A 15,997-nucleotide genomic window follows, 5' to 3' on the forward strand; every position below is an offset into this window, starting at 1 on the left:
ATCTGCGAGCTTTGTGGCTTTGTAGTTTTGATATTTGACACCTTGAGCAGCAGGACCACTCCACTCATTTTCCAACTTGTACCCCATCAACCAGCATAGGTCGTATCTTTGTTTGATGGTGAAGTTAATTAGAGCAATAAGTATGACGGCAGCTGAGTGGTGCAGTGATTGAGAAGAGACTTGAAGTTATTTAATTTGAACTTTTATAATCGGTGAAGGAAATTAATGCCAGTTAATTCCCCCGAAGTTCCAAGATGAAGTTTTCAGTGATGCTACGGAGACTTTGAAGGAGACACTTGAAATAGTTCTCCAAAACAGTTGGACGAGAGAGAAAAATATGTGGAGTAAATTTAATAGCATTGGATAAGCTTGTTAGCTCTAAAGATCTTCCATTGTACCACAAGATCCTTGTCGTCTTGTTTGCATCAGTTCGGAAACAATCCTGCATTGATTCGAGAATATCATCTTCGTCCATTCTAATTGTGAAGAAGGATCCAGCTGTTTGGAGACAATCCAACTTCCTGTCTACAGATCATTCAAATTGGCACCATGATGTGTTTCTGATTGATCTTAATGACTGTGACTAAGTATGTTTGAGGAAGGTCATTCAGTCAACCATCTGTGTGACTAGATACCCACTTGCCCTCCTCTTTAAAGGCAGAGGAAGAAGGAGTGAAATTAGAATCATAAGTTTCCTACAGTGTGGAAAGAGGCCATTTGGCCCATCGAGTGCACACCAACCCTCCGAAGAGCATCCCATCCTGACCCATCCCATCCCTGTAACCCTGCAGTCCCCATGGCTAATCCACCTAGCCTACCCATCCCTGGACACTATGGGGCAATTTGACATGGCCAGACCACCTAACCTGCACATCTTTGGGCTTGGGAAGGGAACCACAGCACCCGGAGGAAATTCACACAGACACTGGGAGAATGTGCAAACTCTGCACAGACAGTTGCCCGAGGGTGGAATTGCACCCCGGTCCCTGGCGCTGTGAGGCAAGTTGAGGGGGTGGGGGTGCATTTTAGAGCTTGCAGTTAATGGCACAGTCCCCATTGTGATCTAAAGGGGTGCACAAGAGGTCCGAGTTGGAAGAACATGATTCTTGGAAGATTGTCATCCCGGATGATATCGGAGCCATAGGGAACTGCTAACCTGCTGCTCAGAGCAGGCCCATGTAACCTCAGCTGTGGTATCATAGACATGCTCAATGTGTTATTCTTATGAATGGCGTATCACTATAGCAATGAACGGCCAAGAAAGAGTAGTTCTTTGATTCTGCCAATGCTGGATTTCCTAAAACAAACTCCCAGCTGTTTCCACCTATAATTTTATTTTGTGAATTCATTATCCAAAGGGATAGGGCTTTTATAATTTGTCTGCCTAGTATGCAGATGTGCATTCTATCTTGTCGAAAAGTGGAACCTATCATTTTTTTTTCAGGTTGTGACCAAAGTGGTGTTCTCCCTCCCCATGGGAAAGAGAGTGCCCTCATCAAAACAAACATTGTGTCATAAATCAAAATTGCATTGACTGTACATCACCCAGTGCCTATCCTGTTAAATGCAGGAACTGATAAGGATCTTTTATTGTTCCACCAATGAAACAAGCCCCTGATCTCTTGCAGGCCGTCACTGTGAGACTATTGTTGACCTGTGCCTTTCTCAGCCCTGTCAGAATGGAGGGACCTGCATGTTTGCTGTAAACACCCCACTTGGTTATACTTGCCAGTGCAGACCTGTAAGTATAACAAAGTCCTTCCCTCTGCTCTGTGCATGTGAACATTTTATCAGTTGTTTTGAAATCGTGTCACTTTGTGTTTTAAATACAATGATTACCACGCATTCCCAATCCCTCCCGGTGATTGTTTTGGGACCCAAGGCAAGTGATTGTGTAACCAGTAATAGAGACATACAGCATGGAAAAAGACCCTCTGGTCCAACTGTCCTTGGTTCAATCCATACTGAACATAATCCCAAACTAAACTAGTCCCACCTGCCTGTTCCTGGCCCATATTCCCCAAACCTTTCCTATTCATGTATCAATCCAAGTATCTTTTTAAATGTTGCAATTGTATGGACATCCACCACCTTTTCAGGAAGTTCATTCCACATGTGAACCACCCTCTGTCTAAAAAATTTGCCCCTTGTATCTTTTTTTAAATCTTTCTCCTTTCACCTTAAAAATGAGCACCCTAGTCTTGAAATCCCCCATCCAAGGGAAAAGATGGCTACCATTAACTCTATCGACACATCTCATTATTTTATAAAGTTTAAAAATCACACAACACCAGGTTGTAGTCCAACAGGTTTAATTGGAAGCACTAACTTTCAGAGCACTACACCTTCATCAGGTGGTTGTGGAGTATAAGATGATGAAGGAGTGGCGCTCCAAAAGCTAGTGCTTCCAATTAAACCTGTTGGACTATAACCTGGTGCTGTGTGATTTTTAACTTTGTACATCCCAGTCCAACACCGGCAAAGCCAAATCATTATTTTATAAACTTCTATTAGATCACCTCTCAATCTCCTGTGCTCCAGTCAAAAAAGTCCCAGCCTTCCTTTATAACTAAAACCTTCCATACCCAGCAACATCCTGGTAAATCTCTTCTGGCACCTCTCCAGCTTGATAATATCCTTCCCGTAACTGGATGACCAGGAATGGACAGCGTATTCCGGAAGAGGCCTCACCAGTGTCCTGTACAACTTCAACATGACTTCCCAACTCCTTCACCATCTGAGTGTGTCAACGATGGTCGACTTGTGTTCCATTTAGACTGACTAATGCTGCAGGGTGAAGTGGCAGCAACAGTGGATCCTTTGTTCAGGCACCTATCAAAGGCTTGTTAGCTGATGTTACAAATGTTGTCTCAGGATATGCTTGCATTTTTAACTGCGTTAAACACAAAGTCTGATAAAGTTCTAACCATCCGATGTTCCCATAATTTTTTTACATTAATTTCTCTTCCTCTTCCTCCCCCACCCCCATTTTGCTGAAGGGAGGGTTAGGTGGTTTCTCATAAAGTGGTTCACAATAACATGAAAGTTTGTTTTCCCACTCTCCCATTCTCATGAAGGTGAGATTGGAAAAAGCACCAGTGGAAGCCTTCCGTTTTCCAGCAATCTGATTGCTACCTCCTGGAAATTGCTGAAACTTGTACAGAGTGCAAGTTTCAGACCACAATCTCCTTGCAGAGGAAAGTCATTGAGGTGACCTCTTCCTCATTTTTCCAGAAACATTTACCTGTGGTCTCTTCCCACACTCCACCCAGCCACCACATCACCACCTCTGGTTGTTTTATATTAAACAAGGCTTTTCACTTCTGCCACCTTGAAGGTGCAATCCAAGTGTTGGTTTTAATAGTATATTATCAAGCTTGAACTCAGTTTAGTTTGCCATAACTGTCTGAATTTTCTTTTATCCAAGTCGTGGATATTGCTGTTGGATTAATCTCCTTTTAAGGGCCAAAAAGTCTATATTTCTGTTAATCCATGTTTGAACTGTCCCCTGTCACAAATGCTATCTGTGTGACTTGATTGCTAAAACCAAGTAGTTCATTTGTTCTCTAATACCAATGAGAGCCCGGCATGCACTTAATTATCCAGGAGTGGCCTTTGCTGATAGGCTGCTCAGTCACAGAGGGCAGAGAAGCTGTTTCCTGTGCTTGTGCAGACACACAGTGTCAGCAGTCTGGATGCTGGATAACCAGGCTTGGAACTTTTCATGGTTTAACAGTCTGTTTGTTCGCCGCCTTGTCTTTGGCTCCATGCAAATCCCTTGTGGCTCGAAAAGTCTCTGAAAACTTATCACGATTCCCCAAATGGTTGCATGTGTGACCAGGGCATGCAGCCACTTAGCAGTCAGAGGGAAGGAGGGATGGTGCCGAATAATCCTTAATCGCCGATGTTAATTCTCTCTGCAGGGTGTGGTGGGAGCAAGTTGCGAATACACCAATTATACCTGCGGGCAGATGTTGTGCCTGAACGGTGGGACTTGTTCCATGACTCCCCATGGCCCCAGGTGCCTGTGTTTGAACGGATTCAGAGGCTCAGAGTGCCAGCTGCCCACCTGCTCTGCCAGACCGTGCCACAACGGCGGGACCTGTCTCCCAAAGTCCACGCCGCCGTTCTTCAGCTGCCGGTGTCCCCTGCAGTACCGCGGCCTGAGATGCACTGAGCTGGTGAGGAAGAGCTGCCAGTTACCTCTGTGCAAGGAGAAGGCCAGGGACCGGGTCTGCCACCAGGAGTGCAACAACCACGAGTGTGAGTGGGACGGCGGTGACTGCTCGCTCTCCTTGAAACCTTGGGAGAACTGCACCGAGAGCCTGCAGTGCTGGAACTACTTCAACAACAACCAGTGTGACGAGGCCTGCAACACCCCAGAGTGCCTGTTTGACAACTTCGACTGTCAGTCCTCTCCGAAAACCTGCAAGTACGTTCAAATTCTGCACCACCGTTCATGGCTCTTCCTCGCTGGGTAGCTGTCTGAAGTTAGGTTGACATGGGGTGGGGTAAGAAAGCGGATTTACCTTCTTAAACAGTGGATTTTATATTTTCAGAGCATCCCAAGATGCTTTGTAGCCAATGAAACAGAGAATTTTCAGCAAAGAGGAAGACCACTTAGCCTGATTGTGTTTTGCCAATGTTTATGCGATTCACGAGATTCCTTCCTTTCAAATTGAACTCCCAGCCCCGTCAGCTTTACCTTCCTTCTGTTTCTTTCTCCCACAAAATGCTTACCTAGCTTCCACACAAGTCCAGCCACACCATCTGAAATTGTAATGTAGGAAGTGTGACAGCCAGTTTGTACAGAGCAAGCTTCCACAAGCATTGGGCGGCATGGCGGCACAGTGGTTAGCACTGCTGCCTTACAGCGCCAGAGACCCGGGTTCAATTCCCGCCTCAGGCAACTGTCTGTGTGGAGTTTGCACATTCTCCCCATGTCTGTGTAGGTTTCCTCCGGTGCTCCAGTTTCCTCCCACAGTCCAAAAATGTGCACGGTAGGTGAATTAGCCATGCAAAATTGCCCAAGTGTTAGGTGAAGGGGTAAATGTAGGGGAATGGCTTTGGGTGGGTTGCTGTTCAGAGGGTCGGTGTGGATTTGTTGGGCCGAAGGGCCTGTTTCTACACTGTAAGTAATCTAATCTAATTCAGTTCAGTGATGCTGGTGAGGAATATATATTGGGTAGGATGTATTCTTCAAAATAACCCTGCGACCTTTATATACCCTGAGAGGGCAAACAAGCTCTCGGTTAAGCTCTCATCTAAAAGTGGTACCTCAGGCAGTGCAGACTTCCTTTGGTCTGACTGGATTTTATCAAGCTTCTGGAGTGGGACTTGAACCCAGGGCATTCTGCCGTAGTGGCAGGAATTGTACTCACCGAGCCCATAGCTTCATGTTTTTTCAAAAATACTATTTGAACTTCAGCTGATGAACATTATTGTCCTTGTGCTTGGAACAAAAAGCTATATCTGTGTGTGTTTGGCAAAGACATTCATGTCCATGAATGCTGCAACTGGACAAGGTTGATTTTTGAAGACTGCTGTCTAACGTATCCCCCTTTTAATCCACACAGCCCCTTTTACGAGAAGTACTGTGCTGACCACTATCAAGATGGACGTTGTGACCAGGGCTGTAACACGGAGGAGTGTGGCTGGGATGGCCTAGACTGTGTGGACGACCTGCCTGAGCGACTGGCCAAGGGGACGCTGGTAGTGATTGTCCTCCTGCCACCAGAGGAGCTTCTCAAGGACGCTGTGAACTTCCTTCGAAGGCTCGGTGCCCTGCTGCATACTACCGTGAGATTCAAGAGGGATGCAAATGGAGAGCCAATGATTACCCCTTACTATGGCCATGGCTCCAGGATGAAGAGATTTCTCAGAAGAGTGAGAGAGCTTGAGCGAGAAGTTATAGGGTAAGAGGTTCAGTGGCTGTGTAAGCTTTATTGCTTGGTGTATTAGTTTGGGAGGCGGTGGGGTGGGGGTCCTGAAATGCACCATGGTTGTGCTTCTCCACCATGCAGTGAGCTAATTCTTAGTAGATTCTTGAGCAGCGTGACTAATTAAAGCAGTTGGGACTGCAGCCTCGCAACTTGCCTTGCAGCTGCACTGCATCTGTCTACACTGAACAGAAGATACCAGCTTCTGGAATGAAAGGAGAGAAAGTTTAGTTTTAAATATAGGAGCACTAGAAATGACTTTGCTGAAGATTTGGGTGCTGAGGAAGGAGCAGGGTAAACTGGGGAACTATAGTTAACGTTTTTGGGTCTAGTGACCCTTCCTCAGAATTCCGGTTCTGAAGAATGGTTACTGAACCCAAAACATTAACGCTTTCTCTCCACATATGCTGCCAGACCTGCTGAGCTTTTCCAGCAATTTCTATTTGTGTATTTCTGATTTCAGCATCCAGAGTTCTTTTGGTTTTTATTAACTATAATTATGTTCGTCTAATGTCAATTGTGAACAAACCCTTTAATTCCTTAATCTTGATTACCTTGGTGAATATTTCACTGAGCACCAGAGAAGAAAGACCATTCTTCCATTCTTTGAAGGGAAGTTTTGTGAACTTGGATGAATATCTTTTAATTTGTCATACAGCTAAAGGGGATAATACAAAAAAAGATTTTCAGAAAACACTTGGTAAGATTATCTCTTCGGAAGCATATTACACAAATTCCTGTGTGTTATACAGGGATGGAGCTGCACAATTGACTTAACAATCATTATCCAGATTGGAAAAATGGTGAACCCCAAGATTCGATGCTTCTCTTTGTGAATAGGCTATTTAAACTTGGACAGCAGCACAATGTTTAAATGTGATGACAAATCAGATTTAGGGACTTGGTAAAGAGGATGATAAAATACTTTAAATTAGTACGTACATTGAAAGAATGGACAGATGCCATTTAATGGGCATTTTTGAATAGGAGGTAATGCTGAAATAGTTGGAACCTATTAAAGCCACAGTAAGTAGTGGTGTGAAAAATAGGAGTCAATAAATCCACAAAAATGTTTATTAACATTTTGAGTTTAATAAATAGGGACGTGGAATGTGAGTATTGAGGTAATGGTTATGTTGCAGTTGGAGCTTTGAGAGATATCCACATACAACAAATACAGAAAAACTGTGCAGAAAGATTTATTGGGGTAATACTGAGGTTGTGAAACAATGGCTATGGAATTATAGGTCTGTGTCCACTGAAGCAGAGGTGTCCAACCTCTGATTTAAGTTTTTTTTTAAATTACACAGGGTTATGCCTAAATCAATATGAACAAATAACTTTTCTGCCTGTTTTGGATGAAAAGGTGTTTGTCACAGGGTGGAGAGAGTGATTGGTAGAATTATTTTTTAAAGTTAGGGCAGTTGAAGTGTAGGATGCTTTGCCTAAGATAGTGATTAAAGCATCTTTCAAAGGAATGTGGATAAAATTAAGACTCGGGAAGATGCAGCAAGAAACAAATAAGTTGAGTGATCATAAACTAGTGCCAGTTTTATTATTGACCTTGGCACTTATGACTTTTTCTTGTTATTCACACCACAGTTCTGAAGTCTGCTTGGAGATTGACAATCGTCAGTGTTTTCAAACATCGGAGGATTGCTTCCCATCAACCGAGAGTGCTGCTGCCTTCATTGCTGCCCAGTCCAGCAAGGGCAACCTGCCTTACCCCATTGAGTCTGTTGAAAGTAAGTGTGGCCAGTTACCAAACCTGCCTTACCCCATTTAGTCTGTTGAAAGTAAGTGTGGCCATTTAACCACCGCCCCCAAAGTAAACGTTTCAACCAAAGGCACTCCAGGAAATGTTGCTATTTGCCTGTTTGTGAGAATGCTTATTGAATTGGAATTAAAAATTAGCTGTACTTGTGCTTTATAATAAACATTTTCACCACCTCTACTTCCCACAGTACGTAAGGTTTCTGGGAGCATGGGTGCTATTTGAGATTTGTATGTTTTGATGATGGATGGTAAGGCAGCATTCATTACCCACCTTTGTTCAATGTCATCAGATAAAACATAGAACAGTACAGCACAGTACAGGCCCTTCAACCCTCTACGTTGTGCCGACCTTTTATCCTACTCTTAAGATCAAATTAACCTACACACACTTCATTTTACTATAATTCATGTGCCTATCTAAGAGTTGCTTAAATGTCCCTAATAAATCTGACTCTACTGCCATCACTAACAGTACATTCCATGCACCCACCACTCTCTGTAAAAAGCCTATCTCTGACATCTCCCCTAAACTTTCCTCCTATCACCTTAAAATTGTGCCCCCTCATGATAGCCATTTCCACTCTGGGGAAAAAAAGCCTCTGGCTATCCACTCTATTTATGCCTTTCATCATTTTGTACACATAATTATTCCTTTCCCATGATGTGGGACTGGAACAAATATGGTCTTAGACGAGTTTTATAAGGTAATTTTTCAATCTGCAATGATAATCTGAAAAATATCTCACTTCACTCTCAGTTGAACTTTGAACATTGCAGGGTCCATGAGGGGTTGGAGGAGGGGTGGTGAGCCAATAGAGCCATTATTAGCCAGATCTTAACTGAGACCCAAGTGAAGCTAAACATGAGTATACACGAGTAAACAGCCTGACACCATAAACTTAACGGAGGAAACACATATTTGTGGCTAATTACAGTTTTTCTGTTGATCATCCATGTTGTAAGCCAATGAATAATTGTTACTGTATATCAGTTGTCATCAGTACTTAGTGGATGTTGCAAAATCTTCTCATCCAGCCCTACATTTTGCTGTTGCTACACTGCAGTTGTAGCCAAATGAGCCATTCAGTACAGAAGGAGGCCGTTTGGCCCATCACTCCCATTTGAAAGAGCCATCCAGTTAGTTTCATTTCTCACCTATTTTTCCACAGCTCTGTCATTATTTTTTCCCTTTAACGTATTATCCAATTCCCTCTGAAAGCTAGCATTGAACCTGCTCCCATCATCCTTTCTGACAGGTTGACCTGCAAGGGTTAACTCAAAAGCTCTGGTATTTCCATCTGCACTGAGATGTAAATAACCCTCTCTAGGGAGGAGCGATTTAGATGAGCAGTCTTGACAACTTAGAGACAATGGAGAGATTGAGGGACATGGTGTTGAGGTAAAACTGGGTGTTGTCAGAGTAGGAGAGTGAGAAGGTGGAATCACAGTAATACAGTTGAATAAAAACAACTACGAAGCCATGAGGGTAGAGCTGACCAGAATTGACCAGGAGAGGATCCTAACAGGAAAGACAATGGAACAGGAATGGCACGGGATTTTTTTAAGATTCCGTACAGTGTGGAAACAGGCACTTCAGCCCAACAAGTCCACACCAACCCTCCAAAGAACAACCCACCTAGACCCATTCCCCTACATTTACCCCTGACTAATGCACCTAACATTACGGGCAATTTAGCATGGCCAATTCACCTGATCTGCACATCTTCGGACTGTGGGAGGAAACCCACGCAGACACGGGGAGAATGTGCAAACTCCACACAGACAGTCGTCCGAGGCTGGAATCAAACTTGGGACCCTGGTGCTGTGAGGCAGCAGTGCTAACCACTGAGCCACCATGCCACCCGGGTTTCTGGAAATAATTCGGGAGACACAGCAAAAACTTCACCTCTAGGAAAAAGAAGTGTACTAAAGGGATGATGAGACAACCATGGCTGACAAACTGTGTCAGGGAAGGCATAAAAGCAAAAGAGAAAGCACATAATGTGGGAAGCTGACAAAGACCAACAGAGGACAATGATAAAGATCAAAGCATAGGAGTAGGCCCTTCGGCCCTCCAAGCCTGCCCTACATTTTGCCCTTCCAATGTTAAAACGGTCTTCACTTACAGGATTCATATCCCTCTATTCTCTTCCTATTCATGTATTTGTCCAAGTACTACTTGTATGGGGAGGGAAATAAGGAAGAAGAAGATTTAAAATAAGGGTCAGCCAGCCAGTAATATGAAAAGAGGTTGCAAGAATTTCTTTAGATGTATAAAGAGAGGTAAAAGTGGACATTGGGCCACTCAAAAATAGTAATTGGGAACAAAGAAATGGTGAAGGGGAACTGAACAAATACTTTGTGTCAGTCTTCTCAGTGGGAGACACAAGTAACATTCCAAAAATTCATAAGAGTCAGGGCTCAGAGAGTGGTGAATCTCTCTGCCTCCCAACTCTCATGGATTTTTGAGAATTCATTGCCACAGAAGGCTGTGGAGACCAGGTCATTGAGAAATTTAAGACTTGAGATAGGTAGGTTCTAGAGTACTGAGGGATCAAAGATTACGGGGAGGAAGTGGGAGAATGGGGTTGAGAAACTTATCAGCCATGATTGAATGGCCAAACAGACTCGATGGGCTGAATGGCCTAATTCCTGCTCCTATGTCTTATAGTCTTATGAGTACCTATGGAGCCTGATGCTGTGCTTTTAGATGGCTTCAAAGAGCAGCATGTGGAAGAGAAATAGGAGGAGACCAACAATAGATCCTTGGAGTGATGATGCAGGAACAGGAAAATAAGCCATTGCAGAGGTTCTCTAACTCAACGGGCTAGATTAGAGAATAACCAGGTGCTGGCCAGCAGTGGAGAGGCATCAGAGGAGGACAGTGTGTCAACCATGCCAAAGGTTGCAGATAGTTTGAGACAAATGAAGATGAGATACTTGAGAAACCGGCTGGTCAAATTCTCCAAAACAACAACTAGATATTCTTTTCAGTCATCATAGATTAGCAATATAAATATAGCATAAATTTAATAAGTGAGACGTGAATTCTAATTGAGCACATTAGTTTGCACACCGTACTGCAATAAGCAAATGTACAAACAACAAGTGGTGTTGTGGTGTTGGTGTTGACTAGGGGTGTCATTTCCAAAGGTAAGTTGAAGTGGAGCCATCAGCAAGTTACCTCTGACAAGACCAAGAAAATAACACTTGATAAAGTTGGCATTAGCTAAAGATGCTGGAGTTTAACAGGGAGCCCACAAGATGGAAGGTGCATGTTTGTTAACTCTGCTGAAAATGTGCATAGACCACAAATATGGCAGTCCCCGACATTCACACACACCACACACACATCCCTACTGATCTTATCCATTTCTTACTTGCTTTCATATGTCGGGGCAAAATGAGAAAGTCCTGGACCAAGTGCAAGTAATAATGACTGATTATATTGAATGTACTCTGTGTAGAAAGAATTATTTTCTTCTTAACTATATTAATTGCAAGTAATTTAATGTTTCAGTCAACTCTAGACCCAAGTAGAGGAAATTAGTTTTTGTTTTTTTGGTGCTTGCCTTTGCTGACACGGGTCATGCAATGTAAGGAAGTAAAAGATGTCATTTGTTTTCTGTGTAGGTAAACCTAGTGATCATAGAATCCAGGAATCGCTGAGCCTCCTGTACCTTTTGATGGTTGCTGTAGGGATCATCATCCTTATTCTGATACTTGGTGTTGTAGCGGCTAAACGCAAACGCAAGCTGGGCCCACTGTGGTTCCCAGAGGGCTTCGTCCTGAAGAAGGGTGGCAATCGTAAACGTCGTGAGCCCGTGGGGCAGGATGCAGTGGGAATGAAGTAGGTGTTGATGTCCGTGATACAAATGTTTCAGCCTAGGTATTAATGTAATGCTAAATATTATTCCGTGCACGAATATACAAAAGTATTAATGTCGTGATGGGTCAAAATGGTCAGTGTTAAGAGTGTTATGGGTATAAAATGTGATGAAAAAAATTAATGTTCAAGTGTTGGTGGATGGGCCTTACACTGAGGAATGAGAACATGCAATGCACAGCATTGGTATCAATGAAGAGGTGTGGGCCTGGATGCTGTGGGAATGAAGTAGGTGTATTGTAACAACTCAGTTCAGTCTTGAGGCCAAAGAATTCCACAGCCCAAGGTTAAGAAGTTGACTTGATGTTTTTGGCTCGTCAAACAATTGAAAGAAACATTTCCCAAGCTTAAATAATGTTGAGCTCAATTTGGCAGAACAGTGAGCATTCTGTCAAAACCCACAGCCTCTCACATCAGCATATTTTTAAATGTATCTGTCTGCTGTATGAACACTTAAAAAAAAGAAAATAGTGGGAATGTGAATGTGCAATACCCTAAACACTAAAAAGGAGATGCCTTAACGCCTACCTATTCTATTGTGGCTTCAAAAATGCTGCTTAGGTATAACCAGTTAAATTATTTCCCGAGGGACAATGTCAAAACATTTTATAAAGTGGGATTCTGAAAGGACAGTGCTGGAGCAGGGCAATATGGATTGAAAGAAAGTAAGTGTTGCATTTATAGTTACTTACATGACCATCAAATGACGCAAGTGCTCTTAAGTCAAATAAATACTTTGGAAGTGTAATCATTGTTGTAACTTGGGAAATGCAACAGCCAGTTTGTGTACAGTAAGACCTCACAGACAGTGAAGTGACAAAGAATAGATCTGTTTTAGTGGTGTTGATTGAGGGAGAAATATTGGGCTAAAATTGAGTGGGAAATTCCCAGCTCCTCTTCAAAATAGTGCCGCGGCATCTTTAATGTGAACCCAGTGGACAGAAGGAGTTTTAGTTTAAAATTTGCATCTGAAAGATGATGATCATGACAGTACACCAGTCCCTCAGACTGCACTGGACTGTCGGCCAAGCTTGTGTACTCCGATCTCTCTGGTGGAACTTAAAGAGTGGATGTGCGAATGACTGCTGCTGACTGAGCCACAGTTTACACTGAGCTTGTTTTAATTGTCAAATGAGAGCCAAAAGGAATTCCTGAAAATTATTATAACTGATGATTTACAGAAAGAATAGTCTTTAAGGTGATGAAGGGATTCAGTAGGATCGATATTTGCTTTGAGGGAATGTTGAACAAAGGCACATTTGTTTTGAATGAGACCATTTAAGAGTAAAGTTAAGAAGTATTAATTTACTCAAAGGTCAATGGAAGTCTTGGGCCTCTTTGCCCATACCCTGCTTCCATCCCCCATTCCCACCCTCTCAAAAACAAACCCCCTCAAAAGGGGGATGCGTTTGCTTAGCTCATTAAACCTTCGAGAACAGAAGTAGATCTTTGTTACATGTGGGTATCAAGAGGAATGGGACAACATCATCAGTTAAATGGGGTTGAGGGACCGATCAGTCGAGATCTGATTTGAATGGTCTGGCACAAGGGGGTGAATATCTGCTCCACCTGTAACATGCCTTGCTGTTCTGGGCTGATGCTGCTGGTAGGCTGCATTGCTGACAATACACTTCTGGTGCTCCTGATAGTCTTCATGCCAGAGGGGACGTTGTTAACTAAACCAGTTTTGGATTAGGAGGTGTTACACAATAACATATTTCCTTTGTATTCTTGTCGTGCAGTAGTTGCCAAGTCTTGATGGTATCCCAGAAGTTGCCTAATTCTGCTCCATTTTGTTATGGTTTGATGATGTGTCATTCCCCCATACTTCCCTTGGCTACCTTTGTGGCTTTCGGCTTCCCATCAACACAGAGTTTGCTACCCTCCTGAGAGGGTTTGAATCCCTAGGTTAGCACATAGTTCTCGATTACTCTGCCTCTACATCGTGCAGGGGAGGGAAGGGAAGCTCTGTTAAAATGAGTCTGTACTAGGATGCTTACTTGATGCAATGTCCCCCATTTCCTCAATCTACCCAGAAGTAGGTAGACTCCACACATTGACTACAGAGGACATCAATCCCAATTAAGATGAGATCATGTTTGAGTGAGATAAAAGTTTGCCTTTTCTTCCTTAGAAATCTCTCAAAGCCAGTACCGGATGACAGCATGATTGATGACAACCAGAATGAACAATGGATGGAAGGTGGAGGGCCTGAAGCAAAGAAACCAAAGGTGGGTCTTCAGAGCTGGGCAACACACTACACAACCCATAAGGGTTCAGTAGCTAATAACATTGCAGTTGTGGTGTTGGTTTCACTGTTTAATTGATGGGTCATATTAATGGTGGAGGGTTTGGAGAATGCCAGAATTGTACAATTGTTCTACTCTTAACAGAGAAGCCTTGCCTTTCAGATTCAGACTAGAGTACTCTCAGCCTTGGGGTGCAAACTTAAATGGTTGATCTAGTCAGTGAGAGTGGTATTGCCCTGATGCGTTATCTGAAATATTAGTTTACAATATCATTAGGTGGTGCCACTATTTAAGAAAGGTGGGTAAGGAGAAGCCAGGGAACTGTCGACCAGTGAGCCTGACATCAGTGGTGGGCAAGTTGTTGGAGGGAATCCGGAGCGACAGGATTTACATGTATTTGGAAAGGCAAGGATTGGTTAGGGATAGTCAACATGGCTTTGTGCGTGGGAAATCATGTCTCACAAACTTGACTGAGTTTTTTTGAAGATGTTACAAAGATAATTGAGGAGGGCTGAGCAGTGCACGTGATCTATATGAACCTCAGTAAGGCATGTGACAAGATTCCTCGTGGTAGACTGGTTGGAAAGGTTAGATCATATGGAATACAGGGAGAACTAGCTATTTGGACACAGAACTAGCTCGAAGATAGAAAACAGAGGGTGGTGGTGGAGGGTTGCCTTTCAGACTACAGGCCTGTGACCAGTGGTATGCCACAAGAATCAGTGTTGGGCCCACTGCTTTTAGTCATTTATATAAAGGATTTGGATATGAACGTAGGAGGTATAGTTGGTAAGTTTGCAGATGACACCAAAATTGGAGGTGTAGTGGACAGCGAAGAAAGTTACCTCAGATTACAATGGGATCTTGATCAGAGGAGCCAATGGGCTGAGGAGTGGCAGGTGGAGGTTAATTTAGATAAACATGAAGTGCTTCATTTTGGAAAAGCAAATCAGGATAGGACTTATACACTTATCGGTAAGGTCCTGAGGCGTGTTGCTGAATAAAGAGACCTTGGAGTGCAGGTTCATAGTTCCTTGAAAGTGGAGTCACTGGTAGGTAGGATAGTGAAGAAGGCATTTGGTAAGCTTTCCTTTAATGGTCAGAGCATCAAGTATAGGAGTTGGGAGTCATGTTGCAGCTGTACAGGACATCAGTTAGGCCACTTTTGGAATATTGTGTGCAATTTTGGTCACTCTCCTATTGGAGGGATATTGTGAAACTTGAAAGGGTTCAGAAAAGATTTACAAGATGTTTCCATGGTTCGAGGATTTGAGCTACAGGGAGAGGTTGAATAGGCTAGGGCTGTTTTCTCTGGAGCGACAGAGGCTGAGGGGTGACCTCATAGAGGTTTATAAAATCATGAGGGGCATGGATAGGGTAAATAGACAAAGTCTTTTCCCTGGTGGGGGCTCCAGAACTCGAAGTCATAGGTTTAGGGTGAGAGAGGAAAAATTTAAAAGGGATTTAAGGGGCACCTTCTTCATGCAAAGGATGGTGCTTGTATGGAATGAGCTACCAGAGGAAATGGTGGAGGCTGGTACAATTGCAACATTTAAATGGGTATAGGAATAGAAAGGGTTCAGACGGATATGGGCCAAGTGCTGGCAAATGGGACTTGATTAGTTGAGGACATCTGGTCAGCATGGATGAATTAGACCGAAGGATCTGTTCCATGCTATGCATCGTGTGTGTGTGTGTGTGTGTAGGTCTGTGCATGTGCGTATGGGTGTGTTCTTGAACATTTTAGAAAAGACACTTTCTACATCAAAGGACACTGGCTGCCAAATGCTGCCAACTATGGGACAATTTTCCATGGCCAATCCACCAAACCTTTGTACTGTGGGAGGAAACCCAAGCAAACAGAGGGTGAACATGCAAACTCCACACAGACAGTCACTGAAGGCTGGAATCAAACCCAGGTCTCTGGTGCTATGAGGCAGTACTGCTGACCACTGAGCCACTATACTGTCTGTTTCTAAGAAAAGTGAATTCAACCAGCCATAACTGATCCAGGAGAGAAATCCAATGTATTTATTAACAGCTTATAAGAAAGTGACTTCAGCTGTGGAACAATCTATGATTTTTCTTTTCACTGAATAAAACTATTATTTGGCTGAAATACTTGTGAAACATCACTGCAGTTTCTA

At 43.2% G+C, this 15,997-nt stretch overlaps 1 protein-coding gene across 1 annotated transcript in view; it reads left to right on the forward strand.

Annotated features, from left to right (window-relative positions):
* Nucleotides 1–15,997, forward strand: part of LOC122554632 (neurogenic locus notch homolog protein 2-like) — a 158,324-nt gene that overhangs the window by 128,805 nt on the left and 13,522 nt on the right. Inside the window, exons 24-29 of the mRNA XM_043699954.1 lie at nucleotides 1,629–1,741; nucleotides 3,924–4,432; nucleotides 5,577–5,915; nucleotides 7,542–7,684; nucleotides 11,349–11,565; nucleotides 13,736–13,832. Of these exons, the coding sequence (XP_043555889.1) occupies nucleotides 1,629–1,741; nucleotides 3,924–4,432; nucleotides 5,577–5,915; nucleotides 7,542–7,684; nucleotides 11,349–11,565; nucleotides 13,736–13,832 (1,418 nt within the window). The remainder of the gene's footprint in view (nucleotides 1–1,628; nucleotides 1,742–3,923; nucleotides 4,433–5,576; nucleotides 5,916–7,541; nucleotides 7,685–11,348; nucleotides 11,566–13,735; nucleotides 13,833–15,997) is intronic.

Source organism: Chiloscyllium plagiosum, chromosome 11, assembly GCF_004010195.1.
Source record: "Chiloscyllium plagiosum isolate BGI_BamShark_2017 chromosome 11, ASM401019v2, whole genome shotgun sequence".
Lineage (NCBI taxonomy): Eukaryota > Metazoa > Chordata > Chondrichthyes > Orectolobiformes > Hemiscylliidae > Chiloscyllium > Chiloscyllium plagiosum.